Genomic DNA, 24,775 nt, shown 5'->3' with positions numbered 1-24,775 from the left:
GAAAATTGTGACACAATCTACTGTCTACTATTTACAAATCTTAAAAGAAAATTATCTTGTTTTTTCGGAGGGGGCGGGAGATTGAAAAAACTTCTACACAGTTGACAGGAGGTATTTAAATTATGAGAAACGAAGGCCGCCTTAACCGTAAAGGATAAAATATATTTTTCGGAGGCCATGATTTCTAGGAACCCAATTTAATTGATTAGGAGCTCTTGTAACAGGATATACAGGGTGAACCAGTAAGTAATGTCCATAGGCCTACTGTGTGTAGTACATCTAAAGTGGAGTTCAATGACGTATTGGCCAACTTCATATTTCCTACTGTTGAGTGACATCACTTAATATATTTTTTCTAAAAACATTACTTTTTTGTTGCAATAAAAATGTTATTACTCAGAAAGTTTTAGTCCGAATTCGATTCTGGATGACACGGTTAGAAAGACAGATAAATTTTCTAAAAATTGACACCATTTCGAAGCGTAAGTTATTCTCCAAACAGCCTCAATCTTCCTCCTGGATACTGGGAAAAATAAAAGTAATCGAAAATTTTTAAGAAAACTCATTAGGCTCTTATGGGGATCATTTTCAGACCTAGGTGCTGGCCACTTTTTTGTAAAAGTCTCCTTGTCTAACGTGGGCTTTCAAACGGTGTATCATTTGCCCAGGATTCCTTTTTATCTTGTATGAGAAATTACGTTTGTTTTACAAGAAAACGTGTTCACGAGCACACAACAGTGTTAGTTATCAAGTTGTTTAATTCATTGAAAACTCTTTTAGATGGGCCAGTAGTCAATTTTTAAAGTAGATTGTCTTAAAATAAGGTAGTCAAAGGTTAAAAAATTGCACTTTAAACATTTACTTCTGATTTCACTGAAATATTTGAGAAAATGTTAGGAAATATTTCAAAGAAAGATTGAGGCTGTTTGGAGAATAAACTTATGCTTCGAAATGGTATCAATTTTTAGAAAATTTATCTGTCTTTCTAACCGTGTCATCAGAATCGAATTCGGACTAAAACTTTCTGAGTAATAACATTTTTATTGCAAAAAAGTAATGATTTTAGCAAAAAAAAAAAAAAATTAAGTGAGGTCACTCAAGTTACAGTGGAAAATATGAAGTTGTCCAATACGTCATTGAACTCCACTTTAGATGTACTACACACAGTAGACCTATGGACAATACTTACTGGTTCACCCTGTATATAAAACCTATTACAAAAATACCTGGGAATAAGTACTATGTTTTTGGTACTTCAGAAAATCTATTTAAGTTTTAAGAGCCACAGAGCGAAGCGCTCCTTATTTATAAAACATAAATATGGGGTGCTTATTCATAAGACCTGCGGTGATTTAAAAACAGCTGAGAAAGAATGATAGAATATCTGGCTGAACAATAAGAAAGAACTACCAGACCTGGTTATCCTTTGAAAAGAAAAACCAGATTTACTGCAGCGGGTGGGGCAATTGGAAATTGAAGGATCTTGAAAAAGGAAAACTCCAAGACAAAAAAGAAAAAAAAAATCACCTATGAAGCAGCCTCTGGCCAGCCAGATCAACTTCTTCCACAGGTACCTTCATAATTCGTTTCTTCATATCGGCGTGCATGTCCAGGCCATGTTTAGCACCAGCTACATCTTCACCGAAATCATTTCTTGACAGATCTTCTTGGAGGTCGTCAAGTCGATCAAGGAGATCAGCAGCTTGCCACATAAAATCTTCCACAGCCTATTTACATACATTACAAAAAAAAAAAAAGAATTAATAAAATGCTATTCTTTCTTGTAAAAAAATATTTTAATATAGTACTATACTATAAAAAAATCCATTGTTCCAGAATAATTGCATAAAAAACCTTAATTATATTCTTAGTTCCAATCAATAAATTTAATATAAAGTCCCCCAACAGTTAGACATTCAATATTGAACCCTAATCATTCATTAAACTGCCCAGAAACACTTAAAAAACAAAGCCCCTATCGGCCAGATTATGAACTGCACTCATAACTGTTGAATTGACCAACAGAAAGCAGCACTAGTTCTATTCGAACAGTAAGCATTGTAACTTACTTTTTGTTTACATTATTTAAGGCGCTTTAACTTCTAAGGTCTTTGACGCCCTTAGCTTTTTTTTTTTTTTCATGCACCATCACTGGCCAGTATAAGAAAACTCGTAGGACGAAAAAAAAAGCTAAGGGCCAGCAGCTGGATTCGAACCCGCGATCTCCGTGTTTGAATCCAGTATTCGCTAACCATTTCCTACCTAACTGAATTGTTTTGATTTAAACTTTTTTATGTAAGTGATATCAATAAATTAAATAATTAAATATAAAAAGCTATAACCTTGCAAACAATAAAAAGAATAAAATAAGTCAGTCTAGCAATAAACAGTTGGCCGATATTTTTGTGTACTTTGTACTTTAAACAAAATAAATAAATACATAAAAACAAAAAAAAATCTATACAAACAAGTCTCATATCGATCCATTGTGAATGATCATAATGTAGACTTCCATCAAGATCGGACGTGAGTTGCGAAGAATCAACAACTTTCGGCAGGCCTTCCATGCTAATTAAGTTAACCTGGTTGGTGAAGACATGAAACAGAACAAAAACATGTTTATATATTTTGGTTAATACGAGTATGTATTTAATATGTGATCACAACCAATTTTGGTATAAATTCAATTAAATTCGTTTACAAAGTTTCCATTCCAGGGATTTTTTTGTTTTTTTGTTCAGAGCAATTCCAGAGGGAGAGAGTTTCTAAGCACTCCCTAAAGTGCTGTTTAACTGATCTACAATGAGGATCATCTATCTCTCCAGGTATGCAAAAACAGCTGGTGGGAAATCTTCCCCAAATTGGGCAATATAGAACTGGATCCAGTTCTCTCTACAAATAAAGTAGTTCGATCAGCTTTTTAAGCTGAAAGATTTTTTGTAGACGCTTGCAGCAACACCATGAATCTGATGAGCTGATGATTAGTAGAACTTTACTGGAGACGCTGTCACACGCTAAGTGACCTCGCGGATTAAGGGGAATCCCAAGGAGTAGACAATAAACTAAGTTACTGTTCCCAATTTTGTTGTTGTTGTTGTTGTTGTTGTTGCTGTTTAACCTTCTAGAGCAGTGATGGCGAACCTATGACGTGTGTCAATGCTGACACGCGAGCTCATTTTTGGTGACACGCATCTTTAAAGATAAAAAAATTCCATAATTCAAATATTTCTCTCTCTCATAACGGCCAGAGTTGGTTATTAATAATAATAATATCAATATGTAATAAATATGTAAAACAAGTCTCTAAATGTAAATCATTGGTTTCATAATTTTGGTTTTTTGTATTTTAAATGGCATTAAACAAATAATTACTTTAAAAAAAATTATAAATATTTCAATTTTTTTTAGTCTTTACTTTTGTGATCTGTGGACACGCCACGAAAATTATATTTCAATTTTTCTAAAGTTAGACACACCAAGCTCAAAAGGTTCGCCACATCACTGTTCTAGAGTATTCTCAAAAATGAGATAAGTTAATTTAAGTTGCTGAAATATCGTGTTTGAAGGGAATTGTCTGATCGAATGCCAGGACTAACTGGGATGGTTATCTTAGTACATGTCTGACCCTGTAAGAACTGCAGCTACAGAGTTGATGGTCAGCTATATAAATTATATATTTAATTACACAACTAGACACTCACTAAATTTAAGTGAAAACTTTTCTGTCAATTTCGGTCATTCGATGCGCATTCATTCATTAGTTTTAAAATCTAATTACATTTTAATTAATCGTCTTTCTTAATTTTTATCTGCTATGTGACTTTCTCTACTACTACAATTAATCAGCTGTTGACTTTTACAAATATATTTTGACTGAAACTTCAAATCGAAAACGATTTAGATGATCGCTGCGTTTCAGTTAGGCCTAATTAAAAATCTCCGGATCTAATTAAAAAATTTTAATTATAAAGTTTCCGCTTTAAAATTTTAAACAAATATAAAAATTGTTTTAAAAAATTAATTAAGTGAACAAATTAATAGTAATAATTAAAAAAAAAAAAAAACTCCCTTTTTGTACATTTAATTAAATAAATCCTGTACACGTAGAGAACAAGTTGAAATGAAATATGCAAAGGTAGTGAACAATGTTTTATTTTTTTTATTCCAACATGGCGTCCCTTATAACATATGACTTGGTGATCAGGTGTTTTATTCACTGCCATTTATATAGAACTTTAACAAAACCTATATCTAAATGAACATATGTTTAACGGTATTTATTTTTATACACTTTTTTTTTATCCAGCTCTACAAATAAGGTTTAAAAGAAAAGTAGCAACTGGTTTAGATATAATAAATTAATTTATTTTTACTGTATAATTTAGTTTTATTATATAAGCCAAAAAGAAAAGAGCCGTTTAATATTATAAACTAGACATTTAAATATTTCCAATAATTTATTTACTTCTTTGACCGCATGGTACTTATTCTTCTCCCTCGTGGGGGGGGTCTCAAATTTTACGATTAACAAAGCCCATCTGTTTTTATTTTTTGTGGTTGTAAATCATACATTTTTCTAACCTAAAAATTAGCTTTTTTTTTGAGGAATTTTGAGTTTTAGTCAGTTTGTAAATAAAAAACTTTTTACGCCAACGTTTCGAACTATTTTTAGTACGAGGGTCGTTTGAAAAGTCTGTGCAAAGTCAGAGAGATAGCACCACTGGCGCGTATCGAGGTTATGTTTAGGTAGTAGCATCTCTTGGAAGAACACACACCAAGTTTCAGCCAGATCGGTCTATTTCTTTGTGTTTGGCATTCGTTTGAATCGAGGAAGTCGAGTGATTTTCAAAAAAAAATGGACGAAAAAGAATTTCGTGTGTTGATTAAACACTACTTTATGAAAGGCAAAACGCCTCAGGAGACTAAAGAGAAGCTTGATAAACATTATGGTGACTCTGCACCTTCGATTAGAACAGTTTATTAGTGGTTATTAAAATTTTCGGAGTGGCCATATGGGCACAAGTGACGCTGAACGTTCTGGACGCCCTGTTGAGGTTACTACTCCAGAAATCATTGATAAAATCCATGATATGGTGATGGATGACAGAAGAGTGAAGGTGCGTGAGATTGCTAGTGCTGTGGGCATCTCGAATGAACGGGTACATAATATTTTGCATCAACATTTGGACATGACAAAGCTATCCGCAAGATGGGGGTGCCGCGATTGCTCACGCTTGACCAAAAACGAAATCGTGTGAAGTGTTGCAAGGACGGTTTGCAGCTGTTCCAGAAGAATCCGCAGGACTTTAAGCGTCGTTTCGTCACTGTGGATGAAACATGGATACATCACTACACTCCTGAGACCAACGAACAATCTAAACAATGGGTTACCAAGGGGGAATCTGCGCCAAAAAAGGCGAAGACCGTTCCTTCGGCCGGAAAGATTATGGCGACTGTCTTTTGGGATTCGCAAGGAATAATCCTCATCGACTATCTGGAAAAGGGTAAAACTATTACAGGTGCATATTATTCATCGTTATTGGACCGTTTGAAAACCGAGCTGCAAGAAAAACGCCCACAATTGGCCCACAAAAAAGTCCTTTTCCATCACGACAACGCACCAGCTCACACCTCAGCAGTTGTGGTCGCAAAATTAATGGAAATAGGGTTCCAACTCGTTTCACATCCCCCCTATTCTCCAGACTTGGCTCCCTCGGACTACTATTTGTTCCCCAATATGAAGAAATGGCTGGCGGGAAAAAGATTTTATTCAAACGAGGAGGTGATTGCAGAAACGAATGGCTATTTTTCAGACTTGGACAAATCCTATTATTCGGAAGGGATCAACAAACTAGAGCAGCGTTGGACGAAGTGTATAAGCCTAAAAGGAGACTATGTTGAAAATTAAAAAAGGTTTACCCCAAAAAATTAAGTAGTTTTAATTTTTGCACGGACTTTTCAAACGACCCTCGTACATCTTCAGGACTAAACATAAAACTAAGAGATTTGGGTGTTGACAATTTTATGATGGACACTCTGATCATATAATCTGTAGATAATTCTCTCTCGTTTTTTTTTTGTTTTGTTTTGTAGCCCTGTAGATGGACTCAATATAGTTCGAAACGTTGGCGTATTTTTTTTTTATTTAATTGACCCAAAAAACTCAATATTCCTCAAAACAATATCTTCATCATCGACTGTACAAGAACTACTGCCATCATAACATAACACGAAACAATACACAAACAAACAATTATACAAACCTCAAATTTATATTTGTGAGATCCTAACGAGGTCCTTTGTTTTTGCCAAAAATTATCTGGTTTAATAATATATACAGCGTGGACGGAAGTGGGAAAATGATCGTGCAATACTTTGAGTATGGGCTTAACGGAACTCCACGTGGAACCACTACCGCGCATGTCCACTATCACAGTAAAACCAACTTCACGCACTTCTTCCCTGTCAACAGATAACAAAATTAATTAAAAATTCTATTTAAAGGAATCAAATAATAATCGTTATAAGTACAAGAAAAGAAAAAAATATAATAAGAATCTGATAAACAATACAAAACTGGGAAATATTAGCTAGGATGACTAGCAGTGTATTAGTAAATTGTGGCTCCCAACGTTTATGTCAATAGCCAGTGCTAGGAATATGCACAAATGGCTTAAATGAGCAAATAGAATCTGATAAATAAAATAAAACTGGGAAATATTAGCTAGGATGACTAGCAGTGTATTAGTAAATTGTGGCTCCCAACGTTTATATCAATAGCCTTTGCTAAGAATATGCAAAATGGCTTAAATGAGTAAATAGAATCTGATAAATAAAATAAAACTAGGAAATATTAGCTAGTATGACTAGCTGTTTATTAGTAAATTGTGGCTCCCAACGTTTATATCAATAGCCTTTGCTAAGAATATGCACAAATGGCTTAAATGAGTAAATAGAATCTGATAAATAAAATAAAACTGGGAAATATTAGCTAGGATGACTAGCAGTGTATTAGTAAATTGTGGCTCCCAACGTTTATATCAATAGCCTTTGCTAAGAATATGCACAAATGGCTTAAATGAGCAAATAGAATCTGATAAATAAAATAAAACTGGGAAATATAAGCTAGGATGACTAGCTGTTTATTAGTAAATTGTGGCTCCCAACGTTTATATCAATAGCCTTTGCTAAGAATATGCACAAATGGCTTAAATGAGCAAATAGAATCTGATAAATAAAATAAAACTGGGAAATATTAGCTAGGATGACTAGCTGTTTATTGTTATTGTAACAAACGTTGGGAGCCACAATTTTGCTTAATATTAATTACTTTTTAAGAAGCACATCATGTAACAACAAAATTTCCATTTATCAATTTTCTTCAATTTTTAAAAAACCTAACCGTACTATAAGTGTCTAGGCGCCACGATAGTCGAACGGTTAAGAGACTAGACCCGCAATGCTAAGATGTATTGTTGGTTTACTGGGTTCGATTCCCCCGGTGTTTAGGCCTTGGATTTTATTTAATGGTTAATATGAGAAATTTGCAGTAAAGTATGTTAGGCGGTTATGAGACTAGACCCGCAATGCTAAGCTGTATTGTTGGTTTAGTGGGTTCGATTCCCTCGGTGTTTAGGTCTTGGATTTTATTTAATGGTTAATATGAGAAATTTATAGTAAAGTATATTAGGCGGTTAAGAGACTAGACCCGCAATGCTAAGATGTATTGTTGGTTTAGTGGGTTCGATTCCCTCGGTGTTTAGGTCTTGGATTTTATTTAATGGTTAATATGAGAAATTTATAGTAAAGTATGTTAGGCGGTTATGAGACTAGACCCGCAATGCTAAGCTGTATTGTTGGTTTAGTGGGTTCGATTCCCTCGGTGTTTAGGTCTTGGATTTTATTTAATGGTTAATATGAGAAATTTATAGAAAAGTATGTTAGGCGGTAAATAGTCTAGACCCGCAATGCTAAGATGTATTGTTGGTTTAGTGGGTTCGATTACCCAGGTCTAAGCCTTGGATTTCATTTAATGGTTAATATGAGAAATTTATAGTAAAGTATGTTAGGCGGTTAAGAGACTAGACCCGCAATGCTAAGATGTATTGTTGGTTTAGTGGGTTCGATTCCCCGGTCTTAGGCCTTGGATTTTATTTAATGGTTAATATGAGAAATTTATAGTAAAGTATGTTAGGCAGTTAAGAGACTAGACCCGCAATGCTAAGATGTATTGTTGATTTAGTGGGTTCGATTCTCAGTGTCTTAGGCCTTGGATTTTACAAGAAATTTACAGTTAAGTATGTTTGCTAGACGCCTCCGTCCACGTCACCTAATTTGGTAGTTGGACGTAAAGCCCGCCTGAAAAAAATAGGCAATTACTTTACTTTACTATAAGTGTCTATTAATTATATTGCTGATAAAAATCAGGAATTTAAAAAGTGCAGTAATCAGCACTTTTAGGTAAAGTCGAGAAGTTGTACTTCCCGGTGAATTAAACATTAAACTGTTATTTTTGGAGAAAAGTAAAAGGCCCCCCCATAAGGTACACATTAGTTTTAAACAGAATCTTTGGGAGCCATTAATAATCGCAATTACTTCCGCTACAACCAACAAACTGGTTTACATAACACAATTAAAATACTGCTCCAGAGTGGACTCTCTCTAAGATCAGCTGGTCTGGCTGCTTAAACTGCTAAACTAGATTAATTTACAAAATAACCGAGAGAGAGAGAGAGAGAGAGAGAGAGAGAGAGAATGTAAATATTTGCAATTAATTTGTAGCTCTATAAGGCTTAAAGATTAGACAGCATCTATTTCTGCAGCAGACCGGGGTTATCTAGGCCAGCCTCCACGAAGTTATTACTGGACGCCAACATGATTGATCAGGGGAGGATGGGCGGATGGACCAATTTTAAGGTCAGTACACAAAGTTTCCATATCGACTAAGTTAGACAAGCCTCGGTATTATTCTCATCCAAACTAAACTAAATGTATATTTATGTATCGTATAATTGTGAAACACTGTTTTATATTGACTGCTCGATCTGGCAGTCTTGTTGATTGCGTTTTTTGGGATTAAGGAGGATTGCTAAATAAAATCTGGAGCTCTGGAACTTGCTTTAAGGGGGATAATAGATTCGAAGCAAATCATCAAGGATGCTGGTAGGATTAAGATAGTTCGCTCACTCGGAAGTTTGAGTGAGCTTTTACTTATTCACTCACACCCATACGTAATGAGAAGATGAATAACAAAACGTTTGAACTTGTTTGCAAAGCTCTTTTCAGAACACATTTCTCTGCGTAAGCGAAGCACAACTTAAGAGTTTTTCTCTCAAGAAAACATCAGAAGCCCAATCCATTTAATTCTTGGTATACACGACATTTTTACCCTTGGGAAATTAGGATAAGGGTTTTTCTCTCTTTTTTTTCTAAAAGAGCACGAACGATTAGAAGAAAACTTTTGCTCTTTTGACTCCAATTTTCCCTCAACCCTAGTTTTTTTCGTAGTAACATTACATTTTCCAACAATAAATCACCAGATTAACTATTTACCCTTCATTGGGTTTCTAGTAAAAAAAAAGGAGTAAAGTAATTGCCTATTTTTTCAGGCGGGCTTTACGACCAACTACCAAATTAGGTGTCGAGGTCGAAGGCCTAACGGAGGACTATCAAACATACTTAACTATAAATTTCTCAAATTAACCATTAAATAAAATGCAAGGCCTAGACACTAGGAATCGAACCCACTAAACCAACAATACATTTTGGCATTGCGGGTCTAGTCTCTTAACCGCCTAACATACTTTACTATGAATTTCCCATATTAACCATTAGATAAAATCCAAGGCCTAGACCTGGGGAATCGAACCCACTAAACCAACAATACATTTTGGCATTGCGGGTCTAGTCTCTTAACCGCCTAACATGCTTTACTATAAATTTCTCATATTAACCTTTAAATATTTTCTAATCACTTCAGAGGAAGTAACAGGTGAAAAGCTCATTCCTGAATTTCGTCTCTGTAGTGGAATTCTATGATATATCTCTTCTTAGAGGCTCCAGGGGAATGATTCAAGATGGATGAACAGGACAGTTACACAAAGAAATGGGACCTCTTTTTTTCCCCCCCATTTTATTGACAGAAGGAAATTTTTTGCCCTGAGGTTGTACAAAAGAAAAAAAAGATGAAGGATTGGAGAAGAACTGTGAAACGAATCAAGGAATAATGGTTACTATGTGGAAATTTGTCAAACTCTTTTGGATGAATATCTTGCAAATTTCTTTGACAGATCTGGAGTCTGACAGTCCTGAAGCACTAGAGTACTGACTACAAAAAAAAATCTTCATCTACTCAACTAAACTATATATTATGATAAGAAATCGATTCTTTCTGCAATATTTGGCTGACTCTTAAATGACTGGCTTTGGTGAGATTATTAAAAAAGAAAAAGAACATGTATACATCGATTTGGAATCGATGTAGGAATTGAAATATTAATGTTACAACAGTAAAAACAGCACGCACTCGAACAATTTCTTAGTCTTCAACGTAATTGTGTGTAATGAAATCATTGTAGGCTAAAACTGGCAGGGAGAGGAGTGCAGCATCCCGGACGGCATTAACAGACGGCTGACCGGAAGCTGGCCAAGAAACTTTGCTACTCACGACATTTGCACCAATCATGAAGTACACGGAAAAGATACTAGGATTGCGCCTTGTCTGGCCTAGATTCACGATGCAAGTTTTTTTTCCTAAAGGCAAGAATTAAGAACCCCCATTTTATTAAAATTTATTTTAATGGCATATCAGCAACCATTCCGGAAACACTAACTACTTTACTTCCTTTTTTTTTAGCCTCGTAAGTCTGTCATTTGATTAACTTTCAGTCCTGAATGAATAGGTTTACAATTTGTGTCTTCTATCGACTTACATCTTTAAACCTCCGCTATTTATAGACTTAGGTTAATGCCGCATTTGCATACGATGTCTGAGAATAGCAATCAACTAATCGATATTAAATTGAACTTTGAAAAGTAACATGGTACAATTGATAAATCCAAGTATTAGAGAGCCTTATACGAGTAGTATTCATTTCAATCGCTTATACCTTACATGGATAACTCGGATTCGCACATCTAGACGAAATCAATACTTCCTGAAGGAAGTGGTGTGAGTAAAGTTGATTCCCCCCCCCCCACAGCCAGCTGATTGCTTCTAATCTATTTAATTAGACAGAATCCTTTCCTAATTCTTTTTTTTCCAATTTCTCTTTCTAATTACAACAGATTAGTAAAGATTTCCGTCAGGGCAAATATCTAGGAAATCTGTTAAGAGGCTTTCAATCAATTAAGTCAACCGGAAGTGTCTGGTAAAGTGGTTTGTTTTTGTGGCAATTAACGCAGAGTTATTATTATTTTTATTTTTTAATCGCCCTTAGAACTGGAATCTACTGTGAACGACTATATATAAACAATGACAATATCGACGACAAGGTAAACAATGTGCCCTAAGACTACCGAAGCTTACTACCTAGTTATTTACTTATTACTTAGTTTTTTGTTTTTCCAGGGGTTTTCCACAATTCGTGGTTCCCTTCAGCCGTCGAGTGTAAATGCTTTTCTCCCAAGCAACATGATCCTTTCTGCCTGTTCCTCCGACAGACCATATCCTGCCATCATCTCCTTCAACTGGTCCCTCCATCCACTTCTAGGTCTTCCTCTCCTCCTTTGACAATCCAACTCGCTATCCACCTTTCTGGACCCATCCTCCTTTAGAAGTCCAAATAACGTGAGTGCCTTAGCCTCTCTCTAATTTTCAGGACGTTTCTCTTCACTCCCATTCTCTTCCTGATATCATCATTTCTAACTTTGTCCCACCCCGAACGTCCAGGAGATCTCCTCCAAAAAAAATCCATTTCTACTGCCAGGATTCCATTCCTACGCTGTTCTAGTAACACCCATGTTTCTGCGCCATACAATAGGATATCTTGGAGAATCGATGTAAAGATCGATGTAATCTTGGTTGTGTGTAGCAAATTTCCACTCCATAATACTGGGTTCAATAGTCCTATTACACATTACTTAGTAACTTCTATTCTAGGTGTTGAACTCCTCAATTAATTTATCTAAGGTGGCTAAAATAAGACCAAGCGGTTAAATGAGTTTGACCATCTTTAAAAGGCTAGATAGTCCCATCAGCAATTTCAATATAAATGACGACATCCAACCAAGATCTGGGTATGCAATCAGAGTGCGCATGCGTCGAGAGTGTAACCCTGAAAAACTGAGTGTCTTCCCCCCAACCTCCTCACAGCAGGGTTAATCATAACAATAGATGAATGTTTATTGTATATTACTGCTGATCACACACACACACACACACACACACACACACACACACACACACACACACACTAACACAGCTGGTAATGTTAAATAGAACATGTCTGGCAGCATGTTAGAGTAGCGTCCACCAACTAGCTACGTGATTTCTTTAACTAAACAATCTCTCAAACGTTTATTGTTTGTTTAACAAATGGTAACATAACAACGGCCAATTAACAGCTGTAAATAGTACTATTAATTGTTAAAACTTCAAATCTGCCATTCTATTTCTAATTATCAGCTAGAAAACTCTTACTTTCCCTTCAAGTAACAGAAAGATAAAGATAATTCGTCCCAGATTTTCAAGTATTCACTTGGAAATAATTATGAAATACTCGCCACTATAGCCGAGCGGTTAAGATACTAGACCCGCAATGCTAAGATGTATTGTTGGTTTAGTGGGTTCGATTCCCCCGGTGTCTAGGCCTTGGATTTTATTTAATGGTTAATATGAGAAATTTATAGTAAAGTACGTTTGGTGGTTAAGAGACTAGACCCGCAATGCTAAGATGTATTGTTGGTTAGTGAGTTCGATTCCCCTGGTCTAGGCCTTGGATTTTATTTAATGGTTAATATGAGAAATTTATAGTAAAGTATGTAAGGCGGTTAAGAGACTAGACCCTCAATGCTAAGATGTATTGTTGGTTTAGTGGGTTCGATTCCCCTGGTCTAGGCTTTGTATTTTATCTAATGTTTAATATGAGAAATTTATAGTAAAGTATGTTTGCTAGACTTCTTTGTCCGTGACACCTAATTTGGTAGTTGGACGTAAAGCCTGCCTGAAAAAAATAGGCAATTACTTTACTTTAATTATGAAATACTCTAAGTCCGAATCAGCGTAACTGAATAACATCGAACATCGCAGAAAGTTCACATCTGATATTTGGAATCGATGCTAATATCATCGATTAAAAAAAAGCCTTTAAACAATATCAGCCAACCGAAAGAACCCTTTATTTGAACTTTCTTTTCCTTTTTTTAAACTTCCGTACGCTCATTACACATGTTGAACTGTATCTTTTTAGATCTGGGATAGAGGCAGAGATTAGGCTTCCCTTTAGTGGGTCACTCACTGACTAGGGATAACTCCCAGACCAAGCACTCTCTCTCCTCCAAAATGATATTCTGAAGATAAAAGAAACTCCAGAGGATGAACTAGAGCGTAACCCTTCCCACACCTGGTAAAACTACCTAAATACTCAAAGGACACCATAGAAGGATACTGTAGTTCCTATGGTGACCACTAAACAAGGTATCCAATTTTAACCCTTTGATTATTAAAAAGAAAACCAAAAAAGGGACGTTTCCCTGAAAAACTTAAAATGGAAAATCTGTACATTTTCCAATTCGTAAAGTTTAGAGCAAAATGAAAAAGAGAAAAGAAAAACACACAGAAATCTTTGTAAGGATACAGATAGACGGGATAAAATAAAAGAAGTGGCGATAAGAGTGGAAGAGATTAGGGCGCTGGTAGTAAAGCCAAGAGCAAAAGGAAGCAATTAGTGGTGAAAAGGGGGGAAATAAGAAAAACCTCCTTTAGTGGTTGGTTTTCCCACTAATTTAGAGCCAGCTGGAGCTTAAAAAAGAAAAAAAAACTAACTAAAGCGGAAATATCATTCTTAAGATGTTTTCTTTTCTATTCTCCTTATTCACGCTTAGTTTTTGTATCAGTCCCTAAATGATATAGGGATTTAGGGACTTAGTCAGTCGCTAAATGATACCTACTAAGTCAATATGGGCACTTTATAGGGTAACTCTGCATGACTAGGATTCCTGCAGCTTTTTCAGGGATGATTTAACACTTCTCGAAACAAGATTACGTACTCCACTGGTCAAACAAGCGCTTCACAATAATTTCCATTGAATTCGGTAAAGTAAATGGGAGCACAGGGAAATCAAGTGATCCGTCTCTTATGATGCAAAAGCAAAGGAAATGGAAGGACATGACCACTCCATGGTAGACCTCACCAAAATCCTTATTCATCCACTTAAAAGGCAAAAGTAGCGTCGCAGGATCAAGTCTTAGGTTCTTCAGGTTGAGCTAGAAAGTTGGGCACAGCAGAAAATCTACATTTACGAATTCTAAAAGAATCATAGAACCGGATCGTGTCTTGCGACACAGGCAAGTTAAGAAGATAAGCCGAGGGGTGCCAGAGATTGGTAACTACGGAGGCCATCAAGATCCAGTTACGAAGAAGAAGCAGTGAAGTTGGTAGAAACAGTTTCTATAGAAACTGTTATTTTCTTAAAACAGCAGGAGTGCAACACTTAGACGACCAAACAAGATGAGTAAACCTTAATCAAGCTCCAACAGGAACTGACTGATTTATGATGAAGTTGATTTATTAGAACGGACGGACTACTTAGTACGGCGACCGGACATGGAGGAAAGTGGTGATCACGGACAGCTATGCGCTCTTGTCAAAGAGATTAGCGGGTACACGTTTCCTCTGAGGAGGTACTGTTAAGTAATACCTCTTGCCAACGACTTGTTAATAGTGAAAACTTGTTCGCCATAAATAAGGATGATATGTGGGAATGTCGCACTAGAAAAGGATCGCGCTAGAAAGGACTGCGCATGTGCACAAAACTGTTTTCTAATTTATTTATTTAAATAAAGACATTACCAACATTAAACAAAACCGGACTGAACGCTCCATACAAGTTTCCTTTTACACAATTAAAAAGATTTCTTTAGACATGGAATTTGTACTAAAACTTGCTTCAATAATGGGTTTACTATGCATTAACACTGCATTGCCAAGGCGCCACGGTAACCGAGCGGTTAAGATACTCGACCCGCAATGCTAAGATGTATTGCTGGTTTAGTGGGTTCGATTCTCGGTCTCTATGCCTTAGATTTTACTTAATGGTTAATATGAGAAATTTATAGTGAAGTATGTTTGCTAGTCGTCTCCGTCCACGACACCTAATTTGGTAGTTGGTCGTTAAGCCCGCATGAAAAAGTAGGCAATTACATTACTTTTTTTTAATCATTGAACTTGTGAGCTCTGTGGTTAGCGAAAACTGGATTCCCACGCGGGATATCATTGGTTCGAATCCAGCTGTTGGCCCTATGGCTTTTCCTGTGAACTTTGTGTATATATTACGTAATACACATTACATAACTTTTTTTTTAACTTTTAAAAAAAAAAAAAAAAGATCGTTTCGGGACATTTCTTTGCTCGGGTAGGACTAGGGCTTTTTCTAAGTTTACGTACGAGTACGTAACAATATATGGTTACAGATTGAGTTAGAAGAAACTACGAGTATGTGAGTTACAACTTTCAGAACAGTAGTAAGGAGGAAGTAGTCGCGCGAACGTTCTAGATCTACCGAAAAATCGTTGGGGTCACCATCGTAAAAACAAAGGCTGAGAATAAGTAGTTGATTAAAAAATTCCTTGGAATACATTTCTGACATAACCAACTGACGTGTACTCGCTCAAATCAGGAAGAAGAAGAAGCGGGCGGCAACAAAACCCACACATACGTACTTCCGCCAAATACATTATCTTGCACAGCATTATGGGAAATCGAGAATGAAAGTATGGATCTTATCCCACTCTATTACTCTCCGAGAGAAAGCGACCCTCAAAGAGGTTATTATCGGCGAGTAAATCTTGGCCGAGTGGGTAATAATGTTCTCTTGTCTACATGGCCATTCTCTCTCTGTCTCTCCGCTCCCAACTATACGTAATCATGTTACACGCGCATTCAATTATTATTACATTCACTTCCGCCAAAATAAATACCTTGCCAAATCTACGAATCTCTTTTTGCGCATGCTCCTATATTAATTTTTCCCAAAAGTCATTATTATTTTTTTTTTATTTATTTATTTACAACCTGTACATATATATATATCTAGTAAATGTGTTAGCCACAGATGGTAGGCTGAATTCTAGTGGATCCAGCGCCACAATCGGGGAAGGCATGCTGAGAGAGGCCAGCCAATGCTGGAACTCTCTAGAGGTTGAAAGGAAGTTTAGGAAATTGGTAAAAGGTCGCGGGGGGCCAACGTCGTTTCAGGTGTCGTGGAGGACTGTCGGGATGGCCTGTTGTGGATAAGGCTTGTGCTGTTGGGATTAGCATGTATGGTTTAGGCCTATTATGGAAATTAAGGAAGCCGAGAATGTATTAGGTCATTGAAAAAAGGGGATATTGAGGTCGTATATGGAGGGCTGAAATTGGATACTTAATAAGAAGCGTTGACGATATGCCGAAGGACTTTATATTGAAAGGATTGGATTCTTTCGATGTTGGAAGGTTTCGCAGAGCTCAGCTCCGTAGGCCCAGATGGGTCTTAGTAGTGAAGGAAGCGAGAATGGATTAGGTCATTGACAAAAGGGGATATTGAGGTCTTATATGGAGGGCTGAAATTGGATACATAATAAGGATTGGATTCTTTGGCTGTTGGAAGGTTTCGCAGAGCCCTCGCAGCTCAGCTCCGTAGGTCCTGATGGGTCTTACTAGTATCTTGTATAGAGTCAGTTTATTCTATTACGTTCATGGTTGATCTCCGCCCTAGCAGTCTTCGTAGTTGTCCGTATCCGTCTATTGAGTTCTTGTCTTTTCAGTCTAGTGTGTGGGTTCCAGGTTAGTCGACTGTCTAAATACAGTCCTAGGTAGCCGTACTTGTGTGGAGGTTGGTATTTCTCTCTAATGTATGAGTAGTGGGGGGCAAGTTTGTCTACGTAAAGTGAATTTTATCTGTTGGCAATTGACTTTCTCTCGATAAAATTATTTTTAAAAAGAAAAATTCTTCAATAAATAGGATACTTCCGGTTTACCAATTTTTTGGCGGAAAAATCTAATTTTCACCTCAACTTGAAGGTCAAGATTCAAAGTTATAGTGTGAAAAACTCATGCGACTTCCTTCAATTTTGCAAAGTTCTAACTCAACATAATAGTTTCTTCTAACCCAATTTATAACCGAATAATAAATACGATATTTTAAGTTTGTTAAGTTGGTAATACAGTTAATACGACATACGGTGGACAAATAAGATAATGCCAGGTAATTCTCTTAATAGTTTAGAGAGAAAGATAGAGATAAGAGAGATAGAGAGAAGATGAAAAAACCTGCACCCACGCCCGCCCACTCTACTTCATCCTTCAGCCGCCATATTTACTGAGCTAGAAGCCTCCTTTTTGCACTACTTGTATTGTACTCATACGTAATCTTAAGCGCAACCATCCCAAAGAAAATTTCCCAAAACTATTTATTGTTTAAAAGAAACATTTTTTAAAGAAAGTTATGAATATATAATACGTAATGTACATACGAAGTTCCACCCAAAAAAGCCTAAAGGACATTTTGGAGGAAGTGAACTATCCGTTGAGCAAAGAGAGCTTCCGTTTGAGAAATTTCCTTTAAAATTCTCCCCAACTCATTCAAACTCTGAAAGTTTTTAGCCATATTTAATTACTTTCCCCTTAGAAGGAACCTACCCCCTTCTCATTCACTTTTCTTCTCTCCCACTCACTCTGTCTCTCTCAGAAGTACTCGTAATCAAATTTTCCAGTTAAAGATTCATGTGTCCGTAATCAGAAGCGGTTGTGTAAAAATCTCCAAATTTGGGGGGGGGGGGAATCTATTCGGTAAAAATAGCAAACTAGAACCAAAATAAACAAAATTCCGACTCGGGAGACTCCGTACGCGTTCGCAGTCTCTGCTAGTAAGCCAGTCAGTGCTTACCCAGATGAAATAAAAACGCTACTGACTAAGTGTATCTTTATCTTGGGCTGAACTTCTGTTCAGCGACGTATGTAGTAGTGCCAGCAATAACTAGTTGGAGGGGATTGGCTGAGTGGTTAAGCGAATATTGGATTTCTACGCGGAGATCACAGGTTCGAATCCCCAGCTGCTGACCCTTAGATTTTTTTTTTTCTTCCTATGTGCTACTTACACCTCACTGTCCGGTGATGGACAGTGTTGTCTGTAACGAGAGGAACACTGTCTGGAGGCCGGCATAGAAAAAAAACTTCAGGCACCAACAACCTCAGATGTTGACTCGTCTTAAATCCAAAAAACTAGCTGCAAACTAGGTTATGACTAGCCTAACAGTTACCATATATTCCATCAGTAAACAGTGTGTCAGGCAGGAGCCTGAGTAGGGGCAAAGCAATGGTTTGTTTTTACAAATAAAGTCACAACATTTACCTTATAACTAGATCAAAGGTAAGCGCGAAGGTTACTACAGTGGATGCCCAAAGGGAGGAAACTTTTGATGTTGATATGAAGGGCGGACAAACGACAAACTGGGGCCCTGTGCTAGGGCAGACAGTGTTTACATTTTCGGCCACAGAACATACATTACCAACCGCGCAATACCTCCTACCTGGCAGGCAAACTACTTAACTGGTTATGTTAGTTTTTCTTCGCCAATGGTACCTACGAATTTATACGTAATGATTACAAGCCAATAAACTTGGAAAATGTTAACTTGGAAAATTTGCCCCCAAAATTTGATTTAAGGTATTGTACTTCTTTGAAAAGGGAAATGAGTAGATTCTATCGGAAGTGTTTAGAATTTTTTTTAAAACGGAAACGATCAAAGTTTAAAGACAATTTCTCGGAACTTTGAGAAAAAGTCGTGTGTATTTTTCCGAAACTGTCAGTTTCTCTTTAAGCTTCTGGAACTTTAATTTGATCCATTTTCCAGGAAAATTCGATAAGGACAAAGTGCGCGGAAAATCTGGTTGAGGATTTTGAAGATTTTTATATTTTTTTAAATGAAAATTAATTTTGAAAAATTAAAGACACAAAAAATTGGACAACTTCCAAACAAAAAGATGGACTACGGGAGAGCGCCTGCTGCTATTAGGGCCGACTTAAAAGGAAAAGTCTGACGTAGTTCAAGGTGCAGCAACCCAACCCCACTTCTACTACCTTGGCCAAACTACTCTACATAGAAGTTATTTCTAATAATGAAATTCCTGACCTATCAAGTCGGCCGGTGAATACGCCATGAACTTGCTTGCAAATATTCCATCCTCAGAATTCCTGCAACGATCCTTAACAAGGAGTTTATTACCTAAATCAATCGACCAACGCCCACTGAGCGTCTATCAGCAATCGCGTTTCGCTACGCGTTATATAATAATAATAAAAAAAAGAAACATCCTTACGTGAAGTTTTTTTGCTCAACTAATCCGAAGTGATAGAACCAAGAGTTAATATCTAGGGACATGAAATCCCAGACCCGCAATGCTAAGATGTATTGTTGGTTTAGTGGGTTCGATTCCCTGGTCTAGGCCTTGGATTTTATTTAATAGTTAATATGAGAAATTTATAGTTAAGTATGTTAGGCGGTTAAGAGACTAGACCAGCAATGCTAAGATGTATTGTTGGTTTAGCGGGTTCGATTCCCTGGTCTAGGCCTTGGATTTTATTTAATAGTTAATATGAGAAATTTATAGTAAAGTATGTTAGGCGGTTAAGAGACTAGACCCGCAATGCTAAGATGTATTGTTGGTTTAGTGGGTTCGATTCCCTGTGTCTAGGCCTTGGATTTTATTTAACGGTTAATATGAGAAATTTATAGTAAAGTATGTTTGCTAGCCGCCTCCGTCATATAATACACACGTAATTTGGTAGTTGGACGTAAGGCCCGCCTGAAAAAATAGGCATTTACTTTACTTTTTTTTTTATCATTGAACCTGTGCGCTCTGTGGTTAGCGAAAACTGGATTCCCACGCCACTGGTTCGAATCCAGCTGTTTGTTGGCCCTCAGGTTTTTTATAATCTAAATCCTAAAATAATCTCATTTTCAAGGCTAAAATATTGAACTGACCATCTTTTTTTTAAAAAAAAGATTTAATCAATAATTCAATTTAATTTCAGTTTTGATTTTATTAAAAAAAGAAAAAAATGAATAGCAACTAACAAAAGCTCTTAGTGTCCAAACATTACGATGCGTGGCGTCCTTGACTACGACGACTGGAAGATTGAATTGATAACCCTGGTACTGCTGCTGCCATCTACAATCCTAGCCTATCTCTGATGTCCTTCAATCGTAATCTACTTCCGCAACTATTATGAAAAATATATGTTGGCAATATGAAAAAGAGATTCCCTGTTATTATTGCAAGAATCCTGCACCGGTTGGACTGCACAGTAGAAACCTGTTGCGCAGATTACAATGAGGAGGAGGATTTCAAACATACAATAATGATGTATCCAGGTTAGAAAGGAAACGAATTTTTGACGACATATACAGGTATTTTAGATGCACCCTTTCGCTACGAAGACATAATATTCTCCACCAACATCTATGTGCTTAAATCTTTAGCAGAGCTAGCAAAGAAATATTAGTGTGTATTTAAAAGTTATAGCCGATTAGAATGAATGGAAAAAAATAGATTAGAGAAGGATTACGGTGATTTTAATTTCGGTTCAAGCTATAAGGATGGCAGGAATATAGAGTACTGATCCATCTATTAGTTGTAAGGTTGTATGTGAATAGTTGTACATAGTAGAGTGATGAATGTGTGAAGCGAATGTATTGTGAGTGATATTCTAGTGATAAGCACCTAGACGATGCTGGCTGTATGGCGATCGCCAAAGCCAAGAAAAAAGCCCCAAAAAACCCTGTTGTGTACTCGTACCTACCCTCAGGAGTATGTATCGTTCAGTGACAAATACACTTTTCCAGCTGTCTTCCGAAAAAGCAACTATTACCAAATATGGTTAAAAATGGCGGAAAATTCTTCCTAAAGTACAATTTAAACAAAACAAAAAAATCGGCCATTTCCGGTTAAAACCGGAGGTGTCAAGCAAGAGAAAGTAAAAAAATAACTAAATAAAATAAAAAGCGAAAACTTAATTATATCCGATGAAAGGCGAACGATCCTCCCCCGGATGACAAAAGAACGGGAGTTAATTAAGCGGAACAGCTGGAGATAAAGAGACAGGTCGGTAAACCTGTCTTTGAAGTGAAGTAGCAAGGCTACCAACCTAGGCAGCAAACGACCAAATCGTATCAAAAGCAGTCTCTGTCTCTTTTGTGATCCTTTCGGGCATTATTATTATTATTATTATTATAAAATGCCTGGAGGTGCCAGAAGGCCTCTTTCTGACGTAATTTTTTTCTAATCTAACACAATGATGATGATGTGGATAATAATAACCACGTCAATCATCACTTCCATCGATTCACATCGATATAGAAAATATGATGAGATACCATTTCTAAAAAAATAGAAGACCATCACATGAGACGACAATCAACCGGACATCAGACACAGCATAAAATCAATCAATCAATTGTTATTAGCTGAAAAAATAAAATTCTGGTGACTTGAATGGGTGGCAGGAGACAAAACCTGCAAGCTCAAAACCTTCCGCCTCTAGTGCCACCAACTCTTTGCTTGTTTTCCGCTATTCTTTAGGGGGGGGATTGTCCATATGGCTATTAATTTTTCCTTTGTTAGCCTTCCCACTGGACCGTAGTTGCTCCTTTTCTTTCTTATCATATTGTTAATAAACAATACGTAGAAGGGTATTGAGAAATATTGTTTTTAATAAGCTCAAGGAGCTTTTTTTTTTTGATCCGCTACATATTATTAAAACAGGCTGAAACCTGTTCAAACAGACGTCGAACTACTGCGTGATCATGCCACGTCTTCTTACTGGAAAAGTTCCGAGGAAATAAGAGTGAACACAGGATGTATTCATAAGGGCTCCTTGGAGGGAAGCCGCCCTCTAAAGACTGTTGCGTAATACTGTATTCAAATCTGTGTGGACTTCCGGTCTAGAGTGGTGGGGTTAAAAAAACAAAAAAAAAGGTCATTTCCGGTGCAAAATAAAATTCAAAAATCTCTCACGTAGGGATGATAAGAAGATTTAATACACAAATAGTATTTTATTGCAAAATACGGGCTCGTTTATTATCGTATTCTTCTTTAAACACAAATTTATCACCTAGCAGCTGATTTAAAATTCTTGTTCTGTTTTACTACAAGAGAAAGAAATAAAAAGCAAAACGTGATAAGACGAAATATTCAGAAAACGTATCCTAAAGAAAGACAACAAAAATGGTTATGACAAAACGTTTGACGACCAGTCTATTCTGGAAGTCTGGAATAAGATGGCTGAGAGAGAGAAAGAGGAGAATGTGGCTGAAGAAGTGGAAGAAGAAGAAGATCTGGTGGCAAGGAATACATTGTGGAAATGTGCCAAGAGATAAGGAACAACAAGACAGAAAGACAAAGAGATCAATAAATCGGTGCCAGGATAAATGGAAGGGTGGGGGGGGGGAGACATGACAACATCAATAACTTGATGGGTACCGGAAGTGAGTGAGAGAGAGTAGAAAAGAGCGATACTGAAAGTTGAGATATCGATGGAAACCAATATAACTTCTTCGTTTATCTAGCGCCGTATAAAACGGCTTACTGGAGCCGATCTTTGGTTACATATGTACAGGCATAAACATGCAGTTAATGTCCGTCACGTCAGAAAGCTGCAGCGAAGCTTTCTCCAGTAAACGTCCGCAACAACATACTTAATGGCTAACTTATATTTTGACGTATCTGGGCATTATTTCGACTTCAGGCATAGAACTGAATCAATAAAGTATAGGGGAATTTCAGCGGGAATCCAGTACGCTAACCACTGAGCTGTTAGCTTTTCTTTACTGCTTCTACTTGTCGCTATTTAACTTTCAATTTTCACTAAAATCTGACCATTCTAAGATGCTGCTTTACTGAAGTGTTTTCACTTTTCCAAACTGAAAATGCTTATTACTTTTATTTGTTCAGGTTTTCCCAGGAAAATGCGCCCCTATCCCTTAAAGTGACAATTTCACAGCAATTTAGAGATAGTTTAAGGTCACAATTAAATTTATTAAGATATTTCAAAGAGTTTTCAAAAAAATAAGACGAAAAAAGTCGGTAGTGCGTCATTTTAAGATTAGGTTTTGCGTGACTTCCTGTATCAACAATTTTCCTTAAACATGGCGGCTAGATGCCAGCATTACAATGATTCAGGGGAGGGGATTCATTAATTTTTTTTTATTTTACCATTAAATTTTATAGATCAAATTAATGATTAACATCCTCTAGCTATCTATTTAAACTGGAAAACGGAAGTAATAAAAGTACAAACTACCAAACTAAATTGTTCAATATAATGCCGCCAGATGTTTGTCCATATAACGAGTTAAAATTGAATGTTAAACAGCAAAATACTGCTTGCAGATAACGGAATTCTGTTGCAGTTATGGACTCTATTACTAGAGTTGCATAATAAAGGAGGTTATTAATCGAATTAAGTAGCGTTCAAGTTTCCCTTGAACTTAAGGGGCGTCCTTGAACATTTACTAGACCAAGTATGAGCAAGATTCTGCACAGAGACCCAGAGAGGCTATTCAAATCCCTCCATCAAACATGGCATACATAATAAACTCTTGTTATTAAACAACCCAGAAAACAATATTCCACCAATCATAAAACTAAAACATGTAATAAAAAAACACTGCAATTTTAATATGCTACGTCATTAAATTTTGTAATGTATCCATAAATTTCAGTTTTAATGGCCTTTAAACTGTAATATAAATGGAAAGATGGGCACACGGTAGCCGAGTGGGTAAGATACTAGACCCGCAATGCTAAGATGTATTGTTGGTTTAGTGGGTTCGATTCCCCCGGTGTCTAGGCCTAGGATTTTATTTAATGGTTAATATGAGAAATTTATAGTAAAGTATGTTAGGCGGTTAAGAGACTAGACCCGCAATGCTAAGATGTATTGTTGGTTTAGTGGGTTCGATTCCCGGTTTTAGGCCTTGGTTTTTATTTAATGGTTAATACGAGAAATTTATGGTAAAGTATGTTAGGCGGTTAGAGACTAGACCCGCAAAGCTAAGATGTATTGTTGGTTTAGTGGGTTCGATTCCCCTGGTCTAGGTCTTGGATTTTATTTAATGGTTAATAAGAGAAATTTACAGTAAAGTATGTTTGCTAATCGCCTCTGTTCACGACACCTGATTTGATAGTTGGACGTTAAGCCCCGCCTGAAAAAACAGGCTTTACTTTACTTTAAATGGAGAGGGATTCTATTTTATATTCTCTCAATGCGAAAGAAGAACTTAGTGAGGAATTTTTTTTGTTTTTTTTTTTTTTTGGTTCTGTGGTTGTATAGAGTAATTTTTGGACTTCAGAGGACGTCAAAACGGAGACCTCCGGTAAAAATTGAAAATCGGAAATCTGTACGATGAAAATACCTTCTCTTACTCATGAATGGGGTAAGAAGAAGAAGAACAAAAAACCAAAAAGGAGGTTATAAAAGTGGATCTTTTAATTAATTGGATTACCAATTTGTTCTTTATTTTTCTGCGAGGGGGGGAAGGGTAAAGAATGTTACATAAGTGGCTAGTTAAAGTGTA

The 24,775-nt window shown here is 36.6% G+C and overlaps 1 protein-coding gene across 7 annotated transcripts in view; it reads right to left on the bottom strand.

The window, feature by feature from the left end:
* The window catches only part of trio (trio Rho guanine nucleotide exchange factor), a 570,361-nt gene that overhangs the window by 345,966 nt on the left and 199,620 nt on the right, over positions 1–24,775 (bottom strand). For all 7 annotated transcript variants that reach the window (XM_074117039.1, XM_074117041.1, XM_074117040.1 and 4 more), the window contains 3 exons: positions 6,264–6,462; positions 2,469–2,582; positions 1,528–1,727 (listed from right to left, as the gene is read on the bottom strand). In XM_074117039.1, the coding sequence (XP_073973140.1) occupies positions 1,528–1,727; positions 2,469–2,582; positions 6,264–6,462 (513 nt within the window). The remainder of the gene's footprint in view (positions 1–1,527; positions 1,728–2,468; positions 2,583–6,263; positions 6,463–24,775) is intronic.

The sequence above is a fragment of the Rhodnius prolixus genome, unplaced genomic scaffold, assembly GCF_049639745.1.
Source record: "Rhodnius prolixus isolate KJV_2025 unplaced genomic scaffold, Rpr scaffold_2, whole genome shotgun sequence".
NCBI classification, from domain to species: Eukaryota; Metazoa; Arthropoda; class Insecta; order Hemiptera; family Reduviidae; genus Rhodnius; species Rhodnius prolixus.
Note: the sequence above shows the minus strand (reverse complement) of the source record. Positions and strands in the feature narration are given on the sequence as shown.